General features: G+C 48.3%; 1 protein-coding gene across 1 annotated transcript in view; it reads right to left on the bottom strand.

Annotated features, from left to right (window-relative positions):
- The window catches only part of MTTP (microsomal triglyceride transfer protein), a 277,369-nt gene that overhangs the window by 142,345 nt on the left and 116,523 nt on the right, over positions 1-18,501 (bottom strand). The window contains exon 6 of the mRNA XM_085635746.1: positions 3,485-3,624. Within this exon, the coding sequence (XP_085491872.1) occupies positions 3,485-3,624 (140 nt within the window). The remainder of the gene's footprint in view (positions 1-3,484; positions 3,625-18,501) is intronic.

Here is an 18,501-nt window from a genome sequence, read left to right as displayed (position 1 = left end):
TTGTGCCCTGAAACAGCATATGATTGGATAAAAGGAGACACGTCCGGGGAGAGTGCTGCTATTCCCTCTAATACAATTAAGGCAAAACTGTTGTTATATACTCCTATTGGACATCACCATTGCTTTTTGGTTGTATTTTCTGCAGGGTACCCAGAGTTTGTGTTTGATTAGGGGTTGTGCTCCAGTGATAATCTCCCTTTGCCCTCCTTTGTCGTTTCTATGGTCAAGTGGAACCTTTAGGCCGGGTTCTCTAGGATTTTGTTTGCAGCTGCAGCCCTTGCAGGTAAGAGCGGCAGGTCTGGGTTGGGTGGGGATTCGACAAACAACCACGAGGGGAAATTAAAAAAAAAAAAAAAGTTCCCTCCTTGTCGTCGTCGAAATCCCCCCCCACCCGGCCCCCAAGAACACTCTAAAAAGACAGTTATGTGCTTCCTAGCCCTGTAGTCCCAGTGCCACACCTTGGGTATAGCAATAGAGACTTGCAGACTTACCTATTGCAGAGCCATCTTCACAGATGCTGAAAGAAGATAATCTGACTCCAAAGAAAACAGAAACACAAATGGTGAAGGGGAAAATGCTGGCAAATAAACTAAACCACTGGCATTCGCCCTTGGGTCGCATTCCACCCCATTGTATTTCACTCCCTCTGCCACTCCAGGAAGAGGTTTGTCTTATGCAAACCAGTATTGACCCAGCTCCTCATGGGAGCAGTCCATCCTGAAATGCTGGACAAGGCACCCTCCAGAAGGACCACAAGCAAACCAAGGCTGGTTTTGTCCTTGTTAGGCACCTTCAGTGAGGTATAGCTCGGGTCCTGTGACAGTGAGCAAGAGACCCACGTCTGGACATACTGTTGGCCACTTGGATTGTTACAGAATGCTCACAAAAGGTGACAGGAGGAATGTTTGCAAGTATTCTAAACCACTAATAATGTCTTAGGGTGTAAATCCAACCCATTATTTTATGCCCTCGGGGCCACACTATATTGAGGTCCGCCTTATGCAAGTCAGCATTGGCCCTGTTCTTCATGGGAACAATCCAATTTATACTGCCATGCAAGTAAGAACCAGACCGTCCAACTATTGCTCGATATCGATGCGCTTACTACTTTTGGTATTCACAGAATGGATTTACGACTACTAACTTTACGTCTGCAGTCGGGCCGGAGATTCCGGCCCGGAGGCGGGGATTCCGGCCTGGAGGTGTGACTTCCGGCCCGGAGGTGTGACTTCCGGCCCGGAGGCGGGGATTCCGGCCTGGAGGTGAGACTTCCAGCCCGGAGGTGTGACTTCCGGCCCGGAGGTGGGGATTCTGGCCCGGAGGTGGAGATTTCAGCCATGGCTAAATCTCCACCACCGGCCGGAATCCCCACCTCCGGGCCGGAAGTCCCACCTCCAGGCCGGAATCTCCGCCTCCGGGCCAGAATCTCAGGCCCGAGTGCGGACGTAAAGTTAGTAGTCGTAAATCCATTCTGTGAATACCAAAAGTAGTAAGTGCATTCTGTGAATACCAAAAGTAGTAAGTTTAGGATTTTGTCTTAAGTTAATTCTGTGAATCGGGCCCATTGTTACTTGGGACATCCCGACCCTAACAAAATGGTACTATAGTGATTGGTACTGTAAATAATGAAATAGGTTCATCCAGAAAAATTGTTGCTATAACATGATCTTGCTTCGGAGAAATATCCTGAAGAAACATCTCGCAACTCCCACAAATAAGTAACTAATGGATCATCATTATTTTATTTCAAATAAATGTTTCCTTAGCCTCATTCTTGTTCAATAGTCTACAATTCCTCTTGTCTGTCTTCTTAGCCTTCTCTTTCTGTATGTGGTCACAGAATACACAATTAATCTGTCTGTTTTTATCTTCCTTTCTGTTCATGTACTATTAACATGACATGGTTATAGTTGTGAAGGACACACAATATTGATTTCTATCCAGGGACAAGACAGGGTTCTTGATGAAAAATGCAGGACTGATGAGTGAATTGTGCTGAGGCTCAGTGGACATTAGATGTGTGTCATCTTAGTTACAATGTGTGACAATTTAATTTCAGTGTTGCTTGGTCTTTTTTCACTCTACAACGACTGCCTTCCTGTGGCCTTCTCAAAAGAATTAGCTTTTTTTTCAAATTACTAGCAAACACACTTGTAGTTACTCTCTTTCTCCGAAGACTGTTACTGGCCCACCCGATGGGGTCAATAACAGGAGTTATCAGTCTCAATTGAATTACGAGATATGGAGCAATTTGGTGACTCTGTAAATCTGTTTTTTTTCACTCAGAAACTCCACCTACTTAAATGAGGATAATACATGTGGATTGGCTGCGGAAATACAAATTTTCATCTGATTCCTCCTTCCATAAACAGCCTACTCGTAATACCAAGCATTACTGATATGACCGGTATCAATTAGTCAAGAGGGTGCAGGGCCAGACTCCAGGGGTCATATTACAGAAAGCTCTGGGGTCTCAACAGGCATGTGTTCCCACTTTGTACGCCTAGGGGGCACTTCAGTGTTAAAGAAGGGGGCGTAGATGCTTGTGCTCCCCCTTCTGTAATACTGATAGTGCTGGTGTAATGTAGAACCAGAGCTATCATGATAGGGTGTTCCCCTATTTGAATGGAGGCATGGCTCCATCCAAATGAGGAAATCATTTTGCCGCTGCGCGGTATTGTGGATGCCGTTGCACAAAAGGGTGGCACCCTTTCAATGCGCCTTATTAAGGTAGCCCTCTTGAGGGGAGAGACGAGGTCCCATGGAGCCCCCGACATCCACTTTCAGGCGGTTGCAGTCACGCACTGCACCCGCCTACAAAGGGATCTTCAGTCCTTCTTGAAAGGCGTTGATGCAGCCGCTCTGTGTTTCACTTGAATGCGCTTCCGCCACAGAACTGTAAGTTCGAGGGTCCTCTGAGGGCAGCGCATTCACCATAAAAGGGGGCCCTTTCTCTTTGCGCCGGGCGCCCCTGTTTTAAGGTGCGCTGTGCAGTGCTTAATTTACACAACTTAATTGTCAGCACCGCCTCTAATGACAGTCCACCACATGGTGGCCCTGTCTTTTTAAGTTTGAGATGAGCATAACAAGTGTGGTCAATAAAACAAAATACATAAAAATAGTCTGAATTGTGTCATTTGTAGGAGTGCAATGGTTAGTAGTTGTGTTGGCACTGTCATTTGTGGCACTGGCAGGGGCAATGGGTCGGTGCAGGCTGCCATGGCCTCCCGAGAAGGGCCCTGGCACTTACTTTATTACAAATTAAGCATGAATAGGGAAAGTGTGCCCTTATGGTAATATGGGCCCTGATACACTTGGCATGAAGTTTTAAGTATGTCACCATTGATTTCTGAAGCAAAAATTCACTCAAGATATGGCAAACAAATTACCACTTTTTTGTAACTTTGACAATCTGATGAATGTGCATAATTGGAAGTAATAGATAAACATTGCAAAATATCTGACCTAGCAATACCATCCTTACTTTGACACTATTTTAGCCGCAAGAGCTTGACGGGCATTCAGAGATAAGACGTGATTTTCCTCTGCCAACACTGTTTTAATGAAACTGTCCTCCACTGTGAAAATGGTCGCAGAAGTTGCCTTCGTGCTAACACCCAAAACCTGAAAAAAACAAGCCAGAGAAAATATAATATGACATTGCCTTGCAATTTATTTAAGTAAATGGGCGAAAAAAGTTAATTAGAGCAACATCTGAGCTTTAAACAGAGCTCCTCTAGCCTGCAGCCTCAAATTATGGGTATAGAAATGTTAAAGGTGTATGCATAGAAATCAAAACCACAAAAGGTCATGGGAGGAATGCTTGGACATTGCAATCATTCTTTCCATCACCTTTTGTATGTTTGATGTATACATAGAAATAACAGAGAGCAATGAGAAGAAGTGGAAATATTTATTTCTCAAACAAAAGTTGGCAGTGATTTATAAAAGAAATCACAAAAAGCAGAAACCTTTTCCACCTCCCTTAATGATATTGGTAGAGAATGGTGAGAGCAGGCTGGGTAAGGGAACCTTTTGCTTCTATATGTGACTTTAATCAAGCAGGAGTTTGTATATAGTGCGGCTACTCACCTGTGAGGGTCTCAAGGTGCTGGGGGGGGGAGCTTGCTGATCCATCTGGGCGCGGAGGTGCAGTCAAAAAGCCAGGTCTTGAGGTCCTTTCTGAAATTGGTCAGCGGCGGGGATTGACTGAGATGGAGGGATAGATTTTTCCAGGTTTTGGTGGCGAGGTAGGAGAAGGATCTTCCTACAATTCTGCTCATGTAAATCCGTGGGGCGGTGGCCAGGGCAAGATAAGCGGAGAGAAGTTGGCTGCCGGGTACGTGGAATGTGAGGCGGGGGTTTAGATATACTGGCCTTGCCTCGTGGAGAGCTTTGTAGGCATGTATGAGGAGCTTGAAGGTGATTCTCTTGTTGATTGGGAGCCAGTAGAGTTGTCGGAGGTGTTGTGTTATTTGGCTGCAGCATGGATGTCGAGGACTTGTCTGGCTGCTACGTTTTGGACATTCTGTAGTTTTCATAGCTGATTCTGGGTGATGCTGGCGTAGAATGCGTTGCCGTAGTCAAGTCTGCTGGTGATGAGTGCGTGGGTGACCGTCTTTATGGATTCTGTGGGGATCCATCTGTATGTCTTACGAAGTAGGCTGAGTGTTTGGAAGCAGGATGAGGATACAGCTTTGATTTGGTGGTTCCTTGTGAGCGTGGAATCCAGTATGATGCCAAGGTTGCGTGTGTGGTCCGTAGGGGTTCCTAGTGCGTTGGCCACCAGGAGTCATCCCAGGCTGAGGGGACGGGTCCCAGGATTAGTACTTCAGTCTTCTCTGAGTTGAGCTTGAGGCAGCTGTCTTCAACTGCCTTCATTCCGCTATGAAAGTTGATTTTGACAGCTGTGGGTTTGTTGGTGAGGGAGAGGATCAGCTGGGTGTTGTCGGCGTGGAAGACGATGTTAAGTCCCTAGTTTCTGACGATGGCCGTCAGTGGGGTGATGTAGACCATAAAGAGGTTGGGGCTCTGGGAGTAGCCCATAAGCACTCCACAGCTGATCTCTGTAGGCTTTGAGAGGAACAGGGGTAATCTGACTCGCTGTGTTCGGCCAGTAAGGAAGGAGTGGATCCAGTCCAGTGTCTTGTTGTGGATGCCAGCATTGTGGAGTCTTGTGATTATGGTGCATTGGGAGACGGTATCGAAGGAGGCCGAGAGGCCCAGTAGGATGAGGGCTGTGGTTTCGCCCGGTCGATGAGGGAGCGGATGTCGTCGGTGGAGGTGAGGAATGCGGTGTTGGTGCTGTGGTTACTTCGGCAGCTGAATTGGGAGGTCTCCAGGATGTGGTTCTCTTTGATGAACTCGGGGAGTTGGGCGTTTATGGCCTTTTCGATGAACTTGGCATGGAAGGTAAGGAGAGAGATACTTCTGAAGCCTGAAGTTCTTGAGGTGACTTAAGATGGCCGGAGTATTAAATGTGACGTAGAAGTGTGAATCAACTTCTACAGATGATGTCACAAACTTTGATATTTCTTTCTTTTGTTTTTCTTTGTTTCATACTTTCTTTATTTATTCATTTATTTTAGATATTTGTATAGTGCGGATTTACCCACATGGGGAATGGAGCGCCACACAGGTAACAGCAAACTGTAACATTATAGCTTATGAGTAAGATAAAAAAATCGTATAGCACGTTGAGAGCAAAAATACCATTATAACCTAGGAGAAAATTGAAATAATAGTTCAGTAGATTACAATTTACATCTACCTATATTCAGGCCCTTTGTCAACATATTTGGGTTGAGTCCTTGCTAGGTGCTATGGTAGCTAATTTCATTTGTTTCATTTGTGTAATGAGAATGCCCGTTTTTGTGTTTTGGTCTTTCATTACGTCCAGCTTAGGCAGCGTGCATGCGCTATCTGCAAGACCTGCATTTTTCAATATAACAACCTTATTCCCGCCTGCTGCTTACCATAGGTGCATTCCAGTGTTGCTCTTATTTGATGCCTCCTAACATGTTCACATAGCCGATACCTCACTTCCGGTCAAGGCTTAGGAGCACTGGCCAATTACAGTTTCCATAAGTTTGCCTGCTTTATCTCTTGTTTGGGAGAACTCTTTTTTTTAATTGATGCTTTCCACCTGTCGCTGCTTGTTTTTAATGTTGCTTTCTGCCCGTTTTGCATCTCCCTTTGCCTTTGTGTAATGAGCCCTCCCACTCACCCTCTGAGCACAACAGCAGCGTTTCCCTTAAACAGACAGCTTGTCAGCTGGGCACAGTACACTGTGGATGAGGTGCCTCGCCTGTAAAGATTAGGGCTGCCTGCATACTCCCACGATGACCTGTTAACTACCTGCAGCAGCAACATTTGTGTGACCTTCAGGTCTGTATTAAATCATTCTAGAAACAAACCTGCCTTTCACAATTGACTTGGTTAGTAGCCACATCTGTCACAATCAGTGCTACAACACTGTTAGTTTGTAGCACTACATAAAAGGCACAGCTGTTGTAGTAGACACACATACATCTCAGGTATGTATCATCCAGGCACCTTTAGACACACGCACCTCAGTTATGCGATGGACCGGACAGCATTGGACACACACTTTAAGAGGTCGTTTGGGAAGTTTTAGACACGCTCATATCAGCTACTCTATGTTCTGGGCAGCTTTAGGCACGCACATCTCAGCTAAGCAGTGTTCCGGGCAGCTTTAGGCACACACATTTCAGTTATGCAATGACTCAGGCACCTGTGAGTTCATAACCCCCGCACTTTGCCCACTCCCACATAAATGCAATCTTCCCTCATTGTATTCCTTATTGTAAATAAGCCAACGTGCACACTTATCCTGTGGTGGTCATTTGTATCTCATGCCATAAGTCATCATTGGTGTACTGTCACATTTGCGTCATCCTCATATGCATATCATTATACATCACATTTGCCACAAATCATTTGTCCCAGCAAATTATACTGACAGTTCGTTAGATAGCTTATTTGCAGGCTTGTATTGTCTCTTGGCCCTTCTGGGTCGTTCCTTGGTTCAGTTGGGTTTGCCCTCTCTTTGTGCAGGGGGTGTAGCTTCTGTCCCGGATTTAGGCCACAACTCGCTACCGTGCCTTGCCAACGGGTGGGGGCAGGTTTGCGAGCGCCGTCTCCGTTTGCTACCCCCTTTTGGTAGGCCAACTCACCCAGCTGTGAGGCATCCCAAGGTGAGTGGTCCTATTCTGGCACACCGCCCTCTGGTGTGCCTCCTTACCAATCATTATCCCCGTCGTTCTTCGCGACGCCGCCAGGGAGGCTTACGTCTTCCTGCGGCTCCCCCTTCCTCCTACAACCATTTAATCTGCAGCCTGCTATAGCCATGGCGCCCCACAGGTTGTTCCAGAAAACTCCCATGCCTTCCTCAGATAGGTGCACCCCATCCTTTGCATAGAACTCGGGCGGCCCGTGTGGATGAGCCTATGCCTGATAGTTTCAAAGCCATTGGTTCTACAGAATTTGCTCACGGTGAGGTTCAGCTTCTTCCGGGAGTTCTCGACCACTTTCTGGGATTCGGCCCGCGCCATTCATTCCTGCTGATCAGTTCTGACCAAATGATGGTGGTGCTCCAAAAGGCCCTTGCTGCCTCCGTGAGGTCCTTCTGTATATCGTGGAGGAGTGCTTTCCTCCCCCGCCTGGCATATTCGTTCCCCCCAAGTAGATAATCATAATGTCTGGATGCCAGCCGCCTCTGCCTGTAGGTCCGTGAGGGTCGCCGGCAGCTGGTCTCACCTCATTCCTGATCGGCTGAACCACGGTATGCAGGTGTCCACTGGCCGTCCTTCCTGCTTGTGGCCCCCCTGCCGCCACCAGGATTGCATCCGTGTTATGAACGAGTGGCCCACCACCCACACCAAGCGTGGTCTCCTTCCTGCCGAAGGAATGATAAAATTATCACTTTGCTGCTTGACCACGGGAGGAACGTCCCTATTTTCCCCTGGCAGCCTCTGTGTTTCATAGCAACTGGGGCCTCACGTAGGTCCGGTACGCCCGTGACCGCCATCTACGTACTGCCTGTATTCTGGCCTCATTCATCCCATGTTGCGCTGCTGTTGTGGTAGCCCCTATCTTTAATAAATGGGACCCAAAACCTGCCGGTGGCAGCCCTGCTTTGCTGAGTGTGAGGCGCATGATTGCGGTGAACTGGAACTTGCAAAGGTGTGCGCCAGAATTTTAATATCAGAGTTCAACAGAGAAATGGGACGATAACTACTGCAAAGCTGGGGATCTTTGCCTGGCTTTGGTAGCACGACAATGATAGCTTTGTTAGAAAGGGAACCCAGTGAAGATGCAGCATCCGCCTCCTGGAATGCAGCATGTAGAGTGTCAATAATATTGAGACCCGCCCAACGATAGAATTCAGGAGGAAACCCATCCTCACCAGGGGCCTTGTGATAGGGCAGAGCAGCTATCGCACTGGAAACCTCATCCCTAGTTATTTCACCCTCAAGGATGGCCTTACCATCCGCTGAAAGAGAAGGGAGATGCACATTCGCAAGGAATGCCGTCATCTTATCCGAATCCATTCGATTATCAGAAGTATAGAGAGATTCATAAAAGGAGGCGAACTCATTGACAATGTCATGAGGTTTTGTGCACAAGTGTCCTTGCGCAGATCTGATGGCCGGAATGGCCATAGATGCCTCCCTTTGACGCAACTGTGCGGCTAATAACCTTCCCGCCTTTTCTCCCTGCTCATAATGTCGACCTTTCATTTTCTGTAAGGCGTATTCTGCCTTAGATGTAATAAGACTGTTTAAGGTCATTCGGGCTTGTTCAAGCAATTTCCGATTTTGTAGGGACGGAGAGGTGATATATAGGCGAGAATAGGTTTGTATGTCATGTTCGAGTTCCACTTGCTTCCTCGCATTTTGCTTATTAGCGAGTGCTGCATCGCGCATTAGTTGACCCCTTAAAGTAGCCTTAGCAGCAGCCCAAAGAGTCCTGCTGGAAGTCACGGATCCCTGATTATTAGAAAGATAAGTTTGAAGGTGTGACTGCAGTTGGGATTTACCAACAGGAGTTCTGTGGCGCTGAATGTTCATTCGCCAGGGCTTACGTCCAGGATTAGAAAGTCCCAGGTCTAGGGAAAGGAGAACCGGAGAGTGGTCAGACAATGCCGCTTCCAAGATGCAGGAATCTGTGACCAACTTAACTACATTCTGTGAGATAAGGAAGTAGTCAAGGCGAGAAAACGTACCATGAGTCGACGAAAAGAAAGTATATTCCTTATCCGTTGGGTGACTGATACGCCAATGGTCAACCAACCCGATATCTGACACAATATCGCCTAGCAAAGCTCTATCTGACGCATTACCCCTATCTAATGGACCAGTTTTATCTAGAATAGAATCTTGCGTCACGTTCCAGTCACCACCAATCAAATATTGCGATGCATTAATTTCAAGCAACAATCGGGATAGTTGAAGAAAAAATGTTTTCTTGGTACCTGTAGGGGCATATACAGACCCTACACAAACGTGAGAATCACCAATTTTAAGTTTAGCAAAAACATAGCGGCCATTTACATCTGACCATGTTTTAGAAACAGTGACCGGAAGGGACTTGCGAAGAAGAATTGCAACTCCACATTTGCGGAGGGGGCCTGTGTCCGTGGATTCATCTTGTTGAATGCTGCTATGTATAACTTTACCCACCCAATCCCTACAAAGTTTGTCTGATTCTAGAGCATCCAAATGGGTCTCTTGAAGCAAGGCTACATCTACATGCTTAGTCTGAAGGTAGGAGAGAACTTTTTTCCGTTTTATGTAATGGGTGAGACCATGTACATTCCAAGTAATTGCATTAAGAGAGTGTGTTTTTGCCATATTAGAACAACGTAAATATCAGAAACCGTAGAATGGAGCACAAAACAACGTGTTAAACCAAACAAAGGAAAAAGAAGAGAAATGACAAAAAGAAAGGGAAACAAGGATAAAATAAATAGAAACGAAACTACAATTTAAATGGAATACATGAAAAAAGCGATAAGAAGAATGATGAAAAAAGAAGAAAAAGGGAGATAAGATTTAGAGAGGTGATATAATATTAAAGAGAACTAAAAAATATTGAGTAAAAGCAAAGAGAGAACACGAGACCGTAGACTGTTACCCGCGGGCCTGGGCGCACTAGAGCACCGCCACGGGAAAGGACCCCACAGAAAAGAGAAAAGATTAGGAGAGTAATAATGATATAGAAGGGAAGCCCAGAATAACATTGTGGAAAAGAACCTAGGTGTAATAAAAAGGTAGGTAGAGCAAAATAGAGGTTGAGAATCCAGAGATAATTAAATGTAAAGTAACCTAATATCATAAGGCATACAATGCGTGTTTAAATAAACCAACATAGAAACATGCAAGTAGAATAATAAAACTGTAATTAAACCATTAAGCGCCAAGACGCCCCAATAGATACAAAATTGTTGGGGAAATATTTAAGGCAATAAATTGTAACAGGAAAAGCAATGAATGTAAGAAGAAAGAAAGAATGGAATTATTATTAGGCAGAGGAATAACAGTAAGCAGGTTGGAGGAGAAAAGAAAATAAGATGAAGAGCTAGAAAGAGAGAGGTAAAAAAGGGACAAGCAGATATTATAAGAACAGCAAAACATGTGAAAAATGTGGTAAATAATTAACAGTAAAAAATAAGACTCTCAAGACAAGAGAATCTACAGCTAACTGCCAATAGTATTAAGGACAACAACCTCTAGGAGTGAAAGGATTATTCAGTCCGCATCCGAAGGAGTTTTAAGAGGAGACCGTGACTTGTCTCTCTGTAGATCTTGTGAAAACGTAGCAACCGAGACCGATTGAATTGCAGCTTTCCTATCTTCTTGTGAGCGATGAAGACGTTCAAAATCCCTTCCCCTTGGTCGGGGGCTGCTAGGAGGGCGCCTGTTGCGATCTGACAATGTAGTGAAAGACTTAGAGGGTGAATGGAACTGAGCTTGCTGTGAGGGTGTAGTAAGAACCTCCATTTCTTGAGGATGAAGACGGTCCAGGAACTGTTGAAGATGCTCGGGGTCGAAAAAGTCCTTAGAGACTCCATCTTTGGTAACGCGAAAGCGTGCTGGATCGAATAGGCCATATTTGATACCTAGCTGACGCAGTTGAGGTCGCATGGAGAGAAAGGCTTTCCGCCGCTCATTAGTTTCCTTGGAGAAATCAGCTGCCATAAAAATGCGATGACCTTCAAAGGAAAAGGAGCCTTGCAGCCGAGCCGCAGATAATATTTGTCTTGTTTGTTCATGACGAAGAAGACAGGCAATAATCGGTCGTGGACGTGCGGCAGGATCATCACGTGGAGGACCAATTCTATGAGCACGTTGTATCTCCAGGGGTGGATTGAAAGGAATACCAGTTAGCTTTGGGAGTATACGACACAGAAATACACTGGAATTCTGCCCTTCAATGCGTTCTGGAAAGCCAAAAAAACGAATGTTGTCCCTCCTACTTCTGTCTTCCAAGTCAATGAGTTTACTATGGAAGAGTAAAAGGTCCCGGTCTTGATTTGGAAGAGATTCCAATCGATTCTCCACTGCCAAAACCCTAGAATCAAGGGATTCAAACTTCGTATGAAAGGTGGTGAGTTCTGTCTTAATAGATTTAGTCTCTTCAGCTAGTGATGTGATTGTGAGGTGCATGTCATCTAACCGACGACTGACCTCGGATATTTCGTGCAGGATACGTTGCAAAGCTGCCGCCGACGCCTGCCCACCATTAGAGGTCGACGCCTGAGGTGAGGCGGAAGGAGAGGAGGCATTGTCTTTTGTAGGCATACTGGTGGATTGCTTGAGAGCTTCTGCAAAAAGAAGTGGTTTAGAAGCCTTGTTTCCTTGCTTAGAGGCAGGCATTTGAGGAGAATGTTTAATAAAAACTTTGAAAGAACGTAAAGCCGTCTTGCTGCCAAGGAATGCTTATATATAGTTGCAGAACAACACCAAGACATGCAAAAGAAACACCTGATAACTGTATATGTACAGCATTAATAAGCAAAAAGAAACTTATAACGCGTTTCTAGACAATGACCCCCGCTGCCTACACTTGTAAATATAATAACAACTGTCGCTATATTCACAGGTATGCAAATAGAGGTAAGATAAAATGAAACATCATTCGCGCGTTTGTGGTAATAACAATAAGCACAGCTACATGCACAGCAATATGAACAGGGCTGTAGAATGCAAAGTAATCATAGTCAAAGCAGAAAAGGCACAGCCTGACTGAAGGAGTTGACATGAGCGCTATAATGGCGTTAGAGGAGAGCACTCTCTTGTGTAGGACATATATACTGCGCTAAAGGAGGCCATGAAGCGTCAATTGTAACCAAAAGTCAAAAAGGCGCGAAACTGTAACTGCAGCAAAAAATTTCCCAGCTTTGAAGAACAGTTTAGCGTGATGAAGCGCAAATTGCTTGCTGACCTGATAATATGCTCATTGGCTGATTGAGGCGAATGACATGTGTGCCACAACAGGAGTATAGAAGGAAGTTATCCTACCAGTGGCTGAGCGACGACACGTCCAAAAAATCTAACTCCTGTCAGGTGACATTCCTGAAGAGAAGTATTGCAGGCAGGTTGAGAAAAGCGCGACCTCATGAGGAGGCAAACAGTCGTCAGGAGCAACGAAGGCGCGGCCTCATGAGGAGGCGGGCGCCCGTCGTCAGCAACGAAGGCGCGGCCTCATGAGGAGGCGGGCGCCCGTCGTCAGCAGCGAAGGCGCGGCCTCATGAGGAGACGAGCGCTCTTCAGTAGCAGCAAAGGCGCGGCCTCATGGGGGCAGGCGGTCTTCGTGGCATAGGCGCGGCTTAAGGAGGGAGGAGAAGCAGCCTGTGTGAATACGTCAGGCGAGCCCCGCCGGACGCGCAGCTCCACACCACTCCGTCATCCGAGCAGCAAACACCGGGGAGACTTCGCCGTCACATCGCCGGAAGCCCACCCAAGTCGTGCCCACCACTCTCCGGCTGTCGCAGGGCACAAGAAGAGGACTCCAAAGCAGACGTGAGGTAGGAATTTTTCTGTTAAGGGTCCATCCCGCGACGGAGCTCACTTGTCAGGCGGCCATCTTCCTGCGTGGCCAGACCACGCCCCGTCTGGATGCCAGCCGCCTCTGCCTGTAGGTCCGTGAGGGTCGCCGGCAGCTGGTCTCACCTCATTCCTGATCGGCTGAACCACGGTATGCAGGTGTCCACTGGCCGTCCTTCCTGCTTGTGGCCCCCCTGCCGCCACCAGGATTGCATCCGTGTTATGAACGAGTGGCCCACCACCCACACCAAGCGTGGTCTCCTTCCTGCCGAAGGAATGATAAAATTATCACTTTGCTGCTTGACCACGGGAGGAACGTCCCTATTTTCCCCTGGCAGCCTCTGTGTTTCATAGCAACTGGGGCCTCACGTAGGTCCGGTACGCCCGTGACCGCCATCTACGTACTGCCTGTATTCTGGCCTCATTCATCCCATGTTGCGCTGCTGTTGTGGTAGCCCCTATCTTTAATAAATGGGACCCAAAACCTGCCGGTGGCAGCCCTGCTTTGCTGAGTGTGAGGCGCATGATTGCGGTGAACTGGAACTTGCAAAGGTGTGCGCCGTCTCTGTGCTTGAACAGGGGCCCTTCGCCAGCCGGCCGCACTGCCATGAAGGAGAGTAAGCAGCACACCACGCAGCAGTTCCGGTCCTCAATGCACCGCAGCCTTACTATCACCCGTTTGCCGGTCTGATCTGTCTTTGACCGCCTCAGCAGGATCTCTACTACCCCAGATTTGGGTGCTACATCACTCGCTTGTAAGCAGCGTTTCGCTGGTCCTGTCCTTGCGGACGCTACTAATTCGCTAAGGCCTAAAGCCCCGAAGAAGGCGGTGGAAAATGCAGCCTTAAACAAGAGGTGCTCAAAGCTGTCCTTCTTGGTGCCCCACAGTGCTCCCAATAGTACGCCTAGCCTCGTGTAGTCTATCGGGCGCCTGTTGTCCCTCCTTGTGCCCTAAGCACGTTTCCACCCCTTCATTGCCGCTTTGATGTAGTGAGAGGCCGCGGGGTCCTCTCCAGTCTCCAGCTTAGTGTAGTGTGCCACAACGGACAAATGGGCTTGCACCCATGACCTGGATTTTTGGGAGTTAAAAGTCCACTGTATGAATTGTTCAGTAGCCCTGTGCGTGGCCTTCACATCGCCCAGGGACTGGATGCCCCCTACCCGCATTACAGTGTCAACATATGTCTTATATCTCCTGGCCGCTTCCGGGGCGAGTGCTTGGCTGACCAGCTCTGATAAGTCTACCCTGCCAGGTCCCACAGCTGGCCCGGGAAAGGGGTCATGTTCTGCTCTGTGCCAGGAGCCAGCTCACTGAATTTTGTCATCCTTGCTGTGGACAGGGCGTCTGCAACTTTGTTTTCCACCCCCGGTATGTGGTGTGCTCTCAGGTCTATGTTGCCTTCCAACTGCAATTTAACCAGTCGGCGCATTAATCATAGTGTATCTTGGCACCTGGCTGTTCCTCTATTAATTGCCTGTACTACCCCCTTGTTGTCAGACCATAGTGTCAGCTTCATGTTTTGTAATTCCTGCTTCCACACTGGGAGTGAGACTATGATAGGGAATAGCTCCAAAAAGGTGATATTGTTGGTTATGCCCACCCTGCGCCAGCTGCTAGGCCACTGACCTGTGCACCACTTTATGCCCAGGAGTGCCCCGAAGCCTGTGCTGCCTGAAACGTCTGTGAACAGCGCAATCTGTTTGCTAGTTACCCAGCCTTCCCTCCATATCAGCAATCCGTTAAAGTCTGTCAGCAAAGTGTCCCACATTCGCAAGTCTTTTTTGACTTCCGCCCGAGCCTTACGTGATGATGCTTATGGGTGAGCCCACACGTTATTTGAGTTAAGCATCTGGCGAATGCCATGCCTGCTGGGATTACCCTGGCTGTGAAGTTCAGCTTGCCTATTAGCCTCTGGAGCTCCCTCAGTGTTGCCTTCTCACACCCACAGAGGCTCCTAATTTCTACCATGAAATCTTACACCTTTTCTGGGGGGAGCCTGGATGTCCCGGCGACCATGTCTAGTTCTATCCCCAGGAATGTGATTGTTGTCGCCGGGCCAACTGTTTTATCTCCTGAAAGGGGATCCCTAGCTCCTCCGCCAAGCTCACAAATATTGCCAAAGTGTCGCCGCACTCTGCTGACCCTGCCGGGCCTGTGAAAAGGAAATCGTCCAGGTAATGGCGTTTCCCACCCGATGGATGCCTGGCGTGCAATGTCCATTCGATAAAGGTGCTAAACATTTCAAAGTATGCACATGATACTGAGCACCCCGCTGGAATAGCTTTATCAAAATACAGTTTTTCCTCCCACTGAAAACCTAATAGGTGGAAACTCGAGGGGTGGACCGGGAGTAGGCGGAAGGCGGACTAGATGTTCGCCTTTGCCATGAGAGCCTCTCGGCCTGCTGCTCTAACTAGATTGATGGCATCGTCTATGGGTGCGTAACTCACTGAACATACTTCTGTGCTGATCTCGTCATTCACCGAGGTGCCATAGGGGAATGACTGGTGGTAGATTAGCCGGTATTGTCCCTGCTCTTTCTCAGAGACCAGCCCTAGTGGAGAGATCACCAATTCCTTGCTCATGTGGGAGGGGAGGGGTCCCTCAAATATACCCAAGGACCTCTCCTTCTCTATTTTCTTCACCACCACCCCTGGGTGCTGTAAAGCTGATTTGAGGTTTCTGGTACAGCCCGGAGGGAGGGGTCCTGAAAACGGGATGGGGAAACCTTTCTCGAAACCGTAAACTAGAATCTCAGCATCCGTCTTGTTGTGATATCTGTTGGCTAGCTTGCGCAACTGGTGGGGGTTGATAGAGGACCATGCTAGCCTGTAATTCCCACGCCCTTTTGCCCCCCCATGGCTCCCGTGTGTCCCTCATTGCTTCTTTTTCTCTTTCCTATCTCCCTTCGTGTTCCCTCCTGCGCTTGCACCCTGCTGCCGGCTGCCCCCCCACAGGAGGAGCAGATATGTTGGAACTTGCATGATGCCCCGTAAGTGCATTCGTTCGTCTCGAACTTCCAGCAGATCGCTGGTGTCTCATTAGTATGTGGTGCTTTCCATGCGCTGAACTGCTTGGGCTTTTGAAAAGGCCTCCCTTTCCCATTGTGGAAGGACCCCCGAAAGGACTGCTCGCTCCTCCCTGCCCAAGACCTGGCCTCCTTAGCTATCATCATCTTATGAATTAAACCAGACACATCTTCCTCGTTCCACTCCATCTCTGGGTGCCTCTCCATTTTTAGCCTGAAACCCTTGTCATATTCTAGCCAGGTGTCGCCTTGCAATTGCTTCTGTGCATTATGAATGTTGGCTTCATAAAGCCATAGGTCGGCTGCGCAGCACGGGAATTTCTCCACTATGATGCAGGCCATGATTCTGAATGCATCTAGCCAGTTGTCGAAATTTCTTTCCTTGCGCTCTGTAGGAGAGTAGGGTCTGCTATCCTATGGTCACCCCAAATTTTTGCTTTTTGCTTCACTGGTTTTTGACATATTGAGGCTGTGGGCCTGCCAATCAGACCCCCAGCCTGCTGTTCTCTCTACTAAATTTACACTATGCACCCTAGGTGCATAACCAATTGGAAGTGGATCACCCTGTGAGCCCCTGTACCAGTGTTCACTAGGTACCCAGGGCATTGGTGTATCTAAGGCCTACCAGGGGCTGAAGCATGTATTGTGCCACCCCTGGCCTGGCCTAACAAATTTTACACAACTGGCTGATCACTCAGCTGGGGTAAGTTGGTGTAACCACCTCTTACTTAGGTGTAGTATACCTATACCTAACCTTAAATGGGACACATGTTAACCTATCAGTCACTCCTATGGCAGGCCTTAACAATCCTGAAGGCAGAGTGCTTGGTTCCATGTGAGATGGTGCTCTGGCATGAGCTGAGCCTGTCTGCAGTGGTCGGAACAACTTCCTTCTACTGTTTCCAGATATCGTCATACCATATACTCTTAAGTGCATTATGAACCTCGCGGTTAAATGCTATCTTTGGTTTGGCTTTATCAAAACATGTCGAGTAAGGTGTCATACGAATTGGAATACTAACCCCTCGCCAATTCTGGCGACGGGGTTAGCATTCCACCCTTCTAGAGGGACACGACATGTACAGTACCTGAAACCCGGGTAAAATCAGACATAGCCTCAGCTCCACAAAATGGATGCTGCCACCACAGACACAAGTCTGCCCTCCTGCTGCTGGGAGTCCTTCCAGCTTGGGAGGTGTGGACAAAGGGTTTCCTGCCAGGGGAGGTGCATGCACCACCCCAGACAGGATTTTGTGTATTGGTCAGGTAGGGCTTGAAAGAAACCAGACATGCCTGAGGCTCACAAGGAGCCTCGGTGCATATGCCAGCTCAAACAGGTCCTGGGGCACACCAGTCCCGGGCCTGGGGCGAGCTGGACAAAGGATTGGGGGTGTAACCACCCCCCTTCCTGGTCCCACCCTTAGGGAGGGACCTAGCAGGTAGTCCGGCCCCTAGAATCCGCTTAAAGGTAGGAGCTGTGTCCTAAGACTTCAGACATCCTGGAATCAACTTCAAACTAAGAAGAAGACGGGAACTTCGACGCTCTGCCGCACAGAGGACTGAAGCCAATCTCCCCTGTGGTCAGGGAGTGACCACCTTGCTAACGCAAGCACCATCCAGCGAATCAACGTCTGCTTAGCCTACGCTACCACTAGGGCAGCTAGTCCGAAAAGGTTGACTTACAACCACACCATAAGGGTTGCTTGGCATGGTACAAGGTGGTCACTTTAACTAGTGAACATCATATACCAGGCCAACTTCTCACACGCTCCCTTCACCTCTCCCTTTTATCCTCATCTTTATTATCCCATGTTGTCAGGTCCTGCCCTTCTAGTTGTATTTCCAGCAGTGAGAAAATATCGATAAACTCCTTTCTCCAAATTCTCTCCTTGACCGCTAGTGGTATGAGGCTCGCTAGACCTGTGGCCCTGGTGGTGAGAGATGCTGGACCAGGTGATGGCTGCGCGTAGGGTTCTGCTGCCTGGGATGCGGCGGGCATGTTGCCCGGTGTGGTTGTGCCCCCCCAAGCTGCTAACGGTGACCCTGTATCTCCCCTGGCCTCTTGCGCGCCCAGGTCCCTTAATGAGTTCTGATGTGCATGCCCTGAGTCTATTAGGTGCCAAGGCAACCCGGAAACATCCTCCTCTGCCAATGCTCCTGTCGCTACTGCTCCCTGCATGCCCCCCTGTCTCCCTTCTGCTTGGGCTCCCGCCGCCCCGCACCCTGCGTGCCTAAACTTTTTAACAACAGTGGCGCCATAGTTTTAAAACATTCTTGCACTATCGCACTGATATGCTCACCACTCGCTGCCATCTCCCTGGTCCCCCTGCTTGGTCCCGCCGCTGCCGTGTTGGCTACAGGTGGCTGGGCCTTCTTCTGGGGAGCCTTCTTGGGAGCTGCTG

This window comes from Triturus cristatus, chromosome 2_1 (genome assembly GCF_964204655.1).
Source record: "Triturus cristatus chromosome 2_1, aTriCri1.1, whole genome shotgun sequence".
NCBI lineage: Eukaryota > Metazoa > Chordata > Amphibia > Caudata > Salamandridae > Triturus > Triturus cristatus.
This window is presented reverse-complemented; position numbering and strand designations above follow the sequence as displayed.